At 45.5% G+C, this 12,361-nt stretch overlaps 1 protein-coding gene across 1 annotated transcript; it reads left to right on the top strand.

The window, feature by feature from the left end:
• Positions 1–1,166: 1,166 nt before the first annotated feature.
• On the top strand, positions 1,167–5,902 carry TCF21 (transcription factor 21). Its single transcript, XM_081856304.1, has 2 exons — positions 1,167–2,257; positions 5,364–5,902. The coding sequence occupies exons 1-2, from the start codon at positions 1,751–1,753 to the stop codon at positions 5,451–5,453; spliced, it is 597 nt and encodes a 198-aa protein (XP_081712430.1). The 5' UTR covers positions 1,167–1,750; the 3' UTR covers positions 5,454–5,902.
• The last annotated feature ends 6,459 nt before the right edge of the window (positions 5,903–12,361 follow it).

The raw sequence follows: 12,361 nt of genomic DNA on the forward strand, positions 1-12,361 counted from the left end.
TGTACAGTAGGTAATCATCTGTTTAGGCTTTTATTTTATTTTTTATTTTAGGATAGGAGAGGGAAGGTTTCTTTGTGTGTTTAAAAAATGTAGCATCAAAGAAAATATTTTTAAAACACTTCAGTCTACATTTACGTCAGCAGTACACAGGGGAAGAGCTCTAGATTTCCAGCAAAACATTGATGAATTACATCTCACACCACAGCTGTGAATAAGTGAAACTCTAGTATCTATCATTCCCATTTCACAGATGGGGAAACTCAAACCCTGAGAGGTTAAACTGACTTGCCAAAGGTCGTGCAGGAAGTCCATAGCGGAGCTGAACAATATCCAGATCCCTTGGCTCCAAACTGTAGGTCTTAATCACGACTCAAGCCAGCTTCTGGGTTTCAAACTCCTCTTCCCTGCAAATTTACTTGTAAACATAAAAAGTGGCACCCTCCAATAACCAGACACACAAGACTGACCCTCTGCGTGTTGACCCAAAATCCCAGGTATGGAGTCTCAGACTGAAGCCATAATTTTCCTTCAGACAATAGCCATGATTTCCAACACACGGAAACAGTTCCCATGATGGAACTATTCAGATGTAAATGAGTTGCACCCTTTGGTAAGGCATACTAACTTTAGAACTGACTTCACAGACAGAGGTGAGAGTAGGCAGGGTCAGTTGAAAAATAACAATAAACCCTGAAAACGCTAGAATACCAGTGTAACATTTCAGCATCATTCGTTATTGCGGGGACTACAACTTCCATCATTCTCTATCCTTGGCCATGCTGGCTGGAGCTGATGGGAACTATAGTTCACCAACCTCTGGAGGACACCAAGTTAGCTACCCCTGCACTTCTGAGTATATTATTATTATTATTATTATTATTATTATTATTATTATTACAACAACTGAATACAGGTTGTAGCCCAACAGAAACTAGGGCAGACACGAATTTAAGTCTACACCATCTTTAGGGCAAATGGCTGGTGCTTTAATGGGTTGTGCTGCTGTACCTATCTTTGGCCTGGAAGAAGAAGAAGCTGGTATAATCAGCAGGGCAAATGATGTGCAAGGTCCACATCATCAGTTTCTGCTCCACTGAGACAAGTTCCTCTCTCTGCTTCCCTCACAAGCCTCCTTGCTCCACGGGTCCATGGGTCGTTGTAATGACAGAAAACTGCTTGAATGCTCAAGAGCAAAATATTACAGTTTCCCTCCGTGCGCTGATAGAAAGAGAGAGAGAAAGCTTGGTATTGGATCCATTCGGCCAAAAAAGAGAGAGTCGTGATATTTGAAATAGGAGACCTCCATTCAGTTCTGAAAGCAACAAGGCCTGTTCTTAGAAAGGCTCATCTCTAAGGGAGACATCCAAGGAGCTAGACTGGGTGACAAAGGAGAGAGAGACAAAATCCAAGGGAAGTGAAGAAGGTGGCAGCCCTGCTAAGATCCCTGTCCCTGATCTACTTCTGGAGTCCCTCTTGCTTCACCCAGGAACGCGGGTGGGGAGAGACTGGCGCGATCAGGCAGGGGCCGTGGCCAGCCCCGGGGAAGCCCCTCCCCTGGGCCGGCCGGCTCCCCATCCATCCCCCCAGGATAAATGACTCCGGTGTCCGCCTCGTCGAACTCCTCGCAGCCTTCCCTCTCACCGTCCGAAGGCGGGCGAGGGAGGGAGGTCCAGGAGGGGATCCGAGGCGCGGCGGGCTCACCCGCCTGCGGCTGCCCACTCCTCCCAGGCGGCATCTGCCGGCCCCCACCATGTCCACGGGCTCCCTGAGCGATGCAGAAGACCTTCCCGAGGGGGAGATGCTGGAATGCGACGGCAGCCTGAAGATGGGCGGCTGCTCCCCGACGCCGCGGCCGCGGCCGGCGCCTCCGGCTCCCCTCCGCTGCCACGAGAGCAACGACGAGGGCTCCGGGGGAGGCGGCGATCGGGTCTCCCCTGCCAAGGGCCGAGGCAGCGCCCCCTCGTCGGGCAAGCGGAAGAAGGCGCCGGGCAAGAAGAGCCCGCTGGGCGGCGTGGGCGTGCTGGGCCCCGAGGGCAAGCAGGTCCAGCGGAACGCGGCCAACGCCCGCGAGCGCGCCCGCATGCGGGTGCTGAGCAAAGCCTTCTCCCGCCTCAAGACCACCTTGCCCTGGGTGCCGCCCGACACCAAGCTCTCCAAGCTGGACACGCTGCGCCTGGCCTCCAGCTACATCGCGCACCTCCGGCAGATCCTGGCCAGCGACAAGTACGAGAACGGCTACATCCACCCCGTCAACCTGGTAAGCGGCCTGGAAGGGAGAGCGCCCCCCACCCCCACCCCCACCCCACGGAAGGGAGGCAGGCGGGCAGGGAGGCAGGGAGGCAGCGCCCGGGACCAGCTCGGAGTCCTGACAGGCCCCTTCGGGCAAAGCAGCCCATACCGCCAGCTCTGCCCTCTTCCCCTTTCCCAACACCTCCGCTTGGGAGGGAGGGGGGTCCCGTCGGTTTCTGCAGGCTTACAGGCAGCCCGATCCATCAGCTCCGGGTAGCTAGGTTTCTTTTTAGACCCAGAAACTTTACCATCCCCGGCCCTCCCCGTCTGTCGCTTTTTAAGTAACAATGGTACGTTATTGTCCTTGCTTGGAAACGTGGTCCATTAGCCCCGGTCATTCCGCTGAGTGGTGGCTGTGGTCTCTCCCCCCCCCCCCCCAAGTGTTGCCCCGACGGCACGAAAGCCTCTTTTTTCAAAGCACACACCATCACCACGGACGTGTTTGACCTAAAGGCGACCCTGATTCCGTGGGAGGAAACGGGAGAGCAGCCCCCGCCCCACTTGGCACAAACCGGGCAGGAGCTGTGGGGCGCCCCAAAGATCCTTCGACGCGCTTGCTCTCGAGGGGTTCTGAGAATAACACCCCCCCCAGCAAACCTCGCTTGGCTGCTCTGCTGCTTTATTTATTCGGAGGAGCTGTCATTCCCTGAGCTCAGTTTTTGTTGCTGTTGTCATTTATTAAATTTGTATACCGCCCTTCATCTGAAAATCCCAGAATTTCCTGTTCACAACAGAAAAAATACAAAAATAGAACACAAAATACATAACTAAAAAACCAAGGAACCCCAACCACCCTTGGTGTTGCTGCTTAAAAAAATCGTCGAATACGTACGGCCTGGAACGGTTGGGCTGGGAATTTCCTCCCTTCCTCGTCATTCCAGCCGAGCTGGATCACCCCGGGGTAAGTGCAGGGAGGGGAGAGGGATGCTACTTCGCATTAAGTCCTCTCCAGTCGCCTTTGGCGACTAGACCCCGGGTGGCAGCCTGCTTCAGACACAGCGAGGCTCTTTCAGAGCCAGTCCTTTCTCACCTCCCTCTCGCTCAGGATTGAAGTTGGGGGCTTGGGTGGGCGCCACAGAATTAGGTTAGGCACTTGGGCCACCCGCTTCGTTTTATTCAAACGGCGAGATGCGCTTCTCTCGCCAAGGGCACTAACTGAACTGCGAGAGACGCCCGATTAATTCACTGAAGGGCGTCGAACGTCGGAATGCGCGACCTCCTGTGTCTATTTCCAACCCTACGTCGTAACTTTTATTATTGGAAGTTCAAGATGAAACAACAACAAACGAATTTTGAAGGTTAGCGTGCAGCTGCCCCATTATTTTCGTGTTCTGTCGTCAGGAGTCTCTGTCAGCTCCAGTTGTCCGGGGGTCGCGGGCGATGACACACCTTCACATTTCTGACCACTGGTTCCAGTAAGGGGAGGGGGAGGAGGAATAGGGCGGCTTTGAATGTTTGGGAACCGTCTGCATCCCACCTCCAGATAACTAAGAGGACAGGGGGAGATTCTAAATGGGGCAACCATAAGGCATAGAAATATATTTAAAAGCCCGTTTCAAGAGTGGGTGTGTAACCAATTCCCCAGGAATTGAGATATTTAGCATCTCTTACAGCGCAAGCCAATGCCTGTCTAGTGGTTACTCAAATGTAAATCCCATATAGTTCCATGGGGCTTAGTCCCGGGTAGGAAGGGACAGGGTAGCAAACTCAATAGCTTGCTACAGCGACTAAAATGGTTTATATTTTTAAAACACAAAAGCAAATCCTTACAGCTCAGTGGAACAAACTCCATCCCCCAGGTTTTAAAAGTCCAAGACTTTTTATTTTAAATGAATGAGTACCATGGGGGAGGGGGGAATGCATTCCTTTCTCTATTTTCCATAAAAATTGTCGTTCTGGAAAATTAAAAAAGTAGTCATTTTTTATATAAGCAAAAACGATTACAAAAACAGCAGCAGCAATTAAATATGTTAATATTAACAGAATCTTTTTGAATTAAAATGAATTCGTTACTGACAAAAATTAACATAATATTGGTGTTCATACTTATATGAGTATAATTATTTTAGCAAAAGGATGCCCCATTAATAAGAAAGCAACGAAGCAAAAAAAAATGTTTCCAAAATATGTTCTGATTGAAGATAAGATTTTTGTTATATAATATGTCCGGACTATGTTAATTTGGTCATTGTTATTGTATTATTGTTTAATATTATTCTAAACCATAAGATGGTAGTGCAGCGATTGCTGTAACAAGCATAAAAAGCTGGGCAGATTTTTTAATTATAAATATTTGCACATTTAAAAAAAATAAAAAGCAACCTGAAGTAATTGTAACGCTTTATGTTTGGAAAGAAATTTAGCGGATATAATGGGCTTTTGCAGTTTTAAAATTTACACACCCACTGCGTTCAGCTGAAGGGCTTTTCACCTCAAAGGAACTTTTTGGAAACCAAAATCCAAGTATATCGTGGAAGAGAAACGAAATGGCCAATTCTGTAACGCTTTTAGAACCAGATAGCGCTGTTATCATTTTCAAAACAAAGCAGCAGCCGTGCCTTGACGTTACCCAGTAGAGAATGGACAGGTTTTAAATCTGTCTACCACAATCTGCCTGTGCGAGCCGTGTCAATTAATATGCTTTAGGGAAACATTATCATTTCTAATCGAACGTGGCACATTTTGCTATCGAGGATAAATAAAGCGTGACCCGTCACCCAGAGGATTACAGAGAACTATGGCGAGAGGGCGCACCCGCGCGCGCAAAGAGAGAGCGAGAGATGCTTTTATGGACCAAGTGTTTTGTGTTTGCGCTGTGATTCCAGACAATACGGCGGAGCCATCTTAAAGACCTGGTTACGCTCAGTAGCTGAAACTGTCTAGTCTAACCACTTCTTCTCATTGTTTAGAAAGAACACCTGGGTAGTCTATGAAATTCTGACAGTTGGCTTTGCTTTATCGCCGTCCAAGTGCTACACCATTTAAAGCACACTGATCTCTCTCTCTCTCATCTCTCCTTTCCCTCTTATTCTGTTTTTTCTGTCCCCCCCACCCTCTCTCCCTTATGGCTCCAGACATGGCCCTTTATGGTTGCTGGCAAACCGGAGAACGAGCTGAAAGAAACAGGGAGCACCACTCGGTTGTGTGGCCCTACAGCATCCTGACCCAAGATGTCCAAGCCTGGGAACAGCAACCTTGTTTGCATGCAGGAGGTTCTGCCTGTGCATGCAAGTATGTGGGCTTACTCGTGTGCAGGACTGGCGGTGGTGAGAAAGGAAGGAGCCGACCAGATCGCTTCCCCGTGAGGAATAAAAACACACACTAAATCTGAAGAGGAGACCAAATGCACCATGCCGAAGGAAGAAGGGGGGAAATCCCACAGTGCACGTATTTAACTTTATTAACTTGTATATATTTGACTATCCTGCAACAACGCCTTGCTGGTTCAAGGGCTGTTTTCTGGATTCCTCCTCCTAGACTTTGCCACTGTCTGTTTTTGTGTGCCCCCCCCCTTTCTTGTGAAAGACTGCGATTCCTAGAATCAATTATTTCGATAGTCACATCTCTCTCAAAGAATTCACATTAAAGATATTCTATGGATATATTTTCTTCAGACACGCTTTGCTATATTTTGTTTCAATTAAAAAAGAAAAAAAACCACTGGTCCTTAGCAGGAAACAAAAATAGCACATATAGTGGCTTGGGTTTCTTTTAAAAGATACAGTATTTTTTAAAAAAGAAATCGCTGAACAGGACCATATTATCAGTTCATCTGCAAACCTTTAAATGGTGTGATGCATTACAATGCAAAATTGTTTGACCCTAGATTGCAAAATGTTTATTTTTATAATTAAGAAGAGCTAGACTGTGTCCTTGCGGGGTGGGTGGCTTGGAGGGCTAGAGAAACAGAGCACAGGGGCTGCCAAACTTGTAGAAAGCACACACACACCCCTCCAAAATGTAATGAGAGTTTTGATTGGGAAGTGAAGGCATTGTGACATTAGTTGTGGAATCAGATGTTTTGTGATGTTAGCTCAATCCAGAAACTGATCAAGGTGGAGGAACTAGATGTTGAAACATTTTCACTATTAACAACTTTAACAGACTCCTGTGCATAAGTAAGTAAATTCAATGGGTAAATATATATAAGATTATAGCCTAAGACTAGGATTTATAATATGCAAACATGGTTAATATGGCAGTGGATGTGGGAAACACAGTTTTAAATTGCCCATGTACTGAAGACACTATAGGGAGTACTTTTTACTGAAGATGCAAACTATGTCTTTTAGTATAGAGTGTGTCTCTTTTGAATGTTGCCAATGCAAAGACTGAAAGTGGAAGAGCGCTGCTTAGAAGTAGTCACCATTTCTTTCAATGGAGTTGTCTGTAAGGAAGGTGCTTGCAGGATTAAAAAAGTTGTTTCCTGTTGGGAAATATGTTCTGTGGTTTCAAAGGGATTTGATGCCCAATGTGTGTCTAGAATTAGGTTGCTGGCTTTGTTTGCTTTCAGTGGGATTGCTCTTAAGCCATTTTGTTTGGAAAAGTGCTCCACTTTCAATGGCACATACACATAACGTGTTTAGGATCTGGGTGCAACGTGGAGAAAAGTTATGAGTTTACATTTTAACATCCTCGTTCAGCTGTGGACCTTCCTTTATGTAGAATAGGTTACTTTTTGGAAAACCAAATTATAGGGGGTATCAAATTAAGCTGATGTGGGTGGCGCTGTGGGTTAAACCACAGAGCCTAGGACTTGCCAATCAGAAGGTCAGCGGTTCAAATCCCCGTGACGGGGTGAGCTCCTGTTGCTCGGTCCCTGCTCCTGCCAACCTAGCAGTTCGAAAGCAAGTCAAAGTGCAAGTAGAGAAATAGGTACCACTCCAGCGGGAACGTAAATGGCGTTTCCGTACTCTGCTCTGGTTCGCCAGAAGCAGCTTAGTCATGCTGGCCACATGACCCGGAAGCTGTACTCCGGCTCCCTCGGCCAATAAAGCGAGATGACTGGACCTAATGGTCAGGGGTCCCTTTACCTTTACCCCTAAATATTCTATGAAGGATCCCCCAACCATCCAGAAACAATGGGGGGGGGGAGTGAGACTCCGGGGGATGCAGTCAATAGAGCCAGTTTCTGCTTCTCAGTCTAACTTACTTCACAAGGTTGTTGTGAGGACTAAATGAGGGAGAACCATGTACTCCAAACTCAAGAGAAAAAGGTGGGATAAAAATGTACCCCCCCCCACAAAACCCTTAATCTCCCCACTCCCAAACCTTGAATCCCCCAAGTTCAAGCTTCAGCACCTTGAGGAAGTGTTGTAAGACCAACCCGGGTGAGATGTTCTTTAAAGCTCAGGAAAGAGATGGGATTTTAATAAATCTGATGAAAACTTGCTGGGATGCATGTTTGCTTTCTCTGTTATCCACCTGATGTGGATTGAGTTGAATGGGTCATGCATCTACATGAACACTTATATTTCCTGGCAAGCACTAACACAATCCTGACTGGCTACCACTCTTCATTCTCCTTATTCCAATCCTAGGCTCACTGACGTTGGTACAGAGCGTCCCATATGCTTGCTGTCTATCAGAGGTGTGTCTCATTTTGTTGTCTGCCAGGCGGATGACCAGAATTAACTAACAGACATTGCATCACAGTTTGAGGGCAAAGGTGTTGTCAGAATTTTCTAAAATCAGGATGTCCCCCAAATACACATACTAAATCTGTGCCTTCTATGTATCGCAGAAGGTACTTAAACCATGTTGTTCAGTGCATGATGATTGAATCACTGAAGCCTTGTTATATGCACAGACATACACTGATGATTCAGTGATAATCTCAGTATAAAATATTAGCGATGCTTAATTTCTTAAGAGGTTTGCTGGCTCGGATCTCTTTCAACTTCGTGAAACTTGACATCCTCCATTCCTAATCCATTGAAGAAAAAATGTAATTGCTCTCAAGTGAACACATAGCATTCTGTAGTACAGTGGTTCCCAAAATCCTTTGCCACTGAGCCACTTGGAAATTGCTGGGAGTCCTAATGCTTTTCCTTAATGCTTTTTCTTCTGTTTGTTTTAACAATTGCAATGAGTGGTGCTGGTTGCAGTATGCTTTTCAATTATATTTTTACTTTCATTTTTTATATTTCATTTCATTGTATTACAACCCGAATTCTATAGAATTCAAATTGTAATACATTAAAATACAACAGAAGAAAAGACGCAGTAAAAATACGATTAAAAACCAATACAAAATATTTAATACGGACACTCCACGGACCATATTAATTTTGCTTGTGGACTGCTGGAAATGCACGAACCACAGTTTGGGTGCCCCTGCTGTGGTATATTCTCAAATGAATTCTCATCTTTCTTTTACTTCATATGAGCCTTGGCTATCTAAACAGGTTTGGTGCTAATCCCTTTGCGATGTGGCTTGAAGGAAACATTGCCCATGAGTGGTAAAAGCCTGATTCAAAGATACCACTGGGAAGCCCCTGGAGAGACATGATCACATTATGAGGTGGTGGAGCCAGGGGCTGCACCTAAGGAGAATTAAGGAATACTGATGGAGTAGAGTGATTTGCATTTGGGGGAAGGGTATACCTCTGCCTGGCCCAGCTGTATGGTGCCTTCTGGCTTCTTAACTTAAACAACTTTCTTTCTATTGAATTGAATTGATTTGTTACTCGGTGGGAGATTAAGCCGAGAGATAAACAGAAAGTGCTGGTCTCTTTCCCCTGAACAAGCTCAGTCCAGAGGCAGCTGATGCGCCAGATCCCAGAGAGCTGTTTAATGTTTCAAGGTTATGACCGCACTGTTTACAAGATGTCTTCAGTTATTTATACTGTTTTTCCCAGCAGAGGGGCTTTAAATTTCCGCTTCACTTGCTCTTTCAATATATATATATTTCTATATATTTCTGTTCTGTTCAATTCAATAGCCTAGAGATTTTATTGCCCTTCTCCTTTTGGGAAGAAAGGGAAATACGTCATAACATTATCACAGGGGAAAAGCATGATTTGGAAATGTACAAACGCCCAGTAGAAAGTATGCAAGTAAACAAAAGGAGATTTGGTAGCATGGAGAGATGTCATTAAGAGCTGTTGCCCACTGGCTGCTTTTGACTACAGCTGCCATCAGCTCCAACCAGTGGACATAGGTCAAAATAACAGTCATGCAGTAGTTGCTTCCCAACTGACACTGTTTTCTAGATGTGATCCATATCTAGATCCATGAGAGATATGATCATACACAAGCAAATTGAGGTTGCACAGTTGAAGGGGATTTGGTGCTCCCATTCAACAAACACACTTTTAAAAAATGTGATAAGAAAAGTGCAAGAAAATGCACTGGAAAGTGGCGTGTAATGATGCTGTCAGTGCTGACCTTTAAAGCCCTGAACGGCCTCGGTCCTGTATACCTGAAGGAGCGTCTCCACCCCCATCATTCAGCCCGGACACTGAGATCCAGCGCCAAGGGCCTTCTGGTGGTTCCCTCATTGAGAGAAGTGAGGTTACAGGGAACCAGACAGAGGGCCTTCTCAGTAGTGGCGCCTGCCCTGTGGAACGCCCTCCCTTCAGATGTGAAGGAAATAAGCAGCTATCTTCTCTTTAAGACACATCTGAAGGCAGCCCTGTTTAGGGAACTTTTTAATATTTGGTGATGTTTTGTTTTTAACACTCGATTGGAAGCCGCCCAGAGTGGCTGGGGAAACCCAGCCAGATGGGTGGGGTATAAATAATAAATTATTATTATTATTATTATTATTATTATTATTATTATTATTATTATTATATAGTAGCAATGTATGTAGTGGAGCAGAATCATGGAGCTGCCCTGCTTCACTGCTGCTTACCTGAATGGGGCTGGAGCAGGTAAGGCTGTGGCTGTGCGGCTGCAATGAAAGGACCACCATCGGCCAATCCGCTGTCCCATCATCCCCCCTCCCACTGCCCTGACCTTGCCGTTATCCATCCAGGCAAGCAGTGTCACTGTGAGGAGGGTGGCTCTGTCCACATCATCTCAGCACAAATGAGAATGAAACTTAGCAAACAGTGGCAGTGTACAACCGCCACACAAACTTTGTGCCAACCAATCAGGGGGAGTGTGCAATTACATGGGTCCAAAGACATTGCCTGTGGCAGAAGATTTTGTGAACCAGAACCCATTTTTCAAGTGCATGAAATAGTCTCATAAGTGGGTTGATTACACAAAGAAGAAAGACTTTTAAAAAACACAACCCATGACAATGGCTATTTAAATGTTGTGTTTCAATACAAAGTGATGGAATGTTAAGAATGCTGACATTTGGGGGAACAAGGTACAGGGCCAGCCCAAGGCATTTTGCTGTCTGAGGCAAGAGTAGCAACAGTGGGGAGATCAGAGTGTTTGATTAGGATGTGGGAGAGCAGGGTTCAAATCCCCCCTTGGCCATGAAGTTCAGTGGGTGACCATAGGCCAGGCACTACCTCTGTGCCTAACCTACCCCATAGGGATGTTGTTGGGATTAAATGAGGTGAGACAGAACCCTGCATGCCACCTGAGTTCCTTGGAGAAAAAGGTCTGATATAAATACAGCAAAGAACCCAAAACCCACCATCCAAGTCAAGGTGCACTGCACTAGGTATTTTGGTGCTTGAGGCAGAAAACCCCAAAATTCAGCAAGTATTGTGTTTTTACTCCAATTTCTTTTTACTGGAGAAAAATCGGCTAAAAGGCTAGGATTGCAGTGGCTAGAATTAACTGGAAACAAGTAATATTTACGGTAGAGTAGAGGCTTGCAGCCTTTATCAATTAACCTGGACATGCAGAAGGCACACTGACAATATATAAGGTAGAAATAGTTGACATTGTGAATGAAGTCAGCCCCCAATAGCAGAAGTATGAACAACACATTTCACTGATAGGTGTGTTGAAATACCTAACTGCTGGCAGCCCTTGCATATGGCTTGAAACTCAAATTCTTACCCTATACTACTTTAGATCTGGAGTAGTTAATGTGCTGCCTTGCACATGTTGCTGGACGACAATGCTTCTCTTCCCTTGACCAAATGTGCTGCAGTCCAATGACATCAGGAAAGTACCGAATGGCCTACCCCAACTTTAGATTGTGAAACTTGTGGGGAATGGTGACTGGTCAAATGTTGGCATTGGGATTATTTGTATTTATTGAATTTACATCCTGCCTTTCCTCCCAAAGGAGCCCAGGGTTTCAAACAGATCCACAATTTAAAAAAGAGAAGCAAAGCAACAGCATTCTAAAAACAATTACTGTTTTAAATACATTCTAAAAGCAGTCACAGTTAGAAAACATTCTTCCATCTAGCAATCTCGGGTTTGCCAGGAACAGTATTCTGGGATTGGAGACCTGACCTTTACATTGGGGAAAAATGAGAAACTGAGAGAAGTGAAATTGACTGATCCTTCCACCCCAGGGTAGCCACTTAAGCATTGCCAAGGAAAAAGGAAATGCCTCAACATGAAAGAGCATACATATTAGTTTAATATGTTAAATTGTATGCATAGATGCAGTTTTATAATGACAATTATTGAAACAGAAATTCATCTCCAGGTGCTGTTTCTGGGCATTGCTAAGACCCACCCACCTGCATATGCTCCCTTCTTGGAGTTCTTTACCTTTAAACCAGATGTGGACTGGAAACCCCTTCAAACAGAGGACTCCTTCAAAGAGAGGGCTGTCCTCCGATAACCTGTCAAGCAGAGAACTGTCCCCTGTAAGGGGACACATGGCCACCCTGACAGCTGATGCATGCCATTCATTTCATAAACGGGGAAGAGAGGAGATAACTCCCGCTTTCTGTGGCGCCCACACTTTAGCTGTAGTTACGGTCATAACCCACAGCCTCAGTGTAAACAGTGCACTAGATCAATGGTGATGGGAAACACAAAAGTTGTAAATGAAGAATGCCAGAACCCTCTCTGGTTATTTGACGTACCTCCTGGAAATCAGATAAATTGGGACAGCTCAAGCAGGTTAACCAGTCTCTCTTCTAGATTCTATAATCTTTCCTGGGAATTGTTTGTTGAACATCAGCTGAGTTTGCATCAC

The sequence above is a fragment of the Podarcis erhardii genome (assembly GCF_964252035.2).
Source record: "Podarcis erhardii genome assembly, chromosome: 3".
Lineage (NCBI taxonomy): Eukaryota > Metazoa > Chordata > Lepidosauria > Squamata > Lacertidae > Podarcis > Podarcis erhardii.

Coding starts and splice junctions, on each gene's coding strand:
- TCF21 (XM_081856304.1), top strand. CDS start 1,751: ATGTCCACGGGCTCCCTGAGCGATGCAGAAGACCTTCCCGAGGGGGAG. Junction 2,258..5,363: donor ACATCCACCCCGTCAACCTG/GTAAGCGGCCTG, acceptor TTATGGCTCCAG/ACATGGCCCTTTATGGTTGC.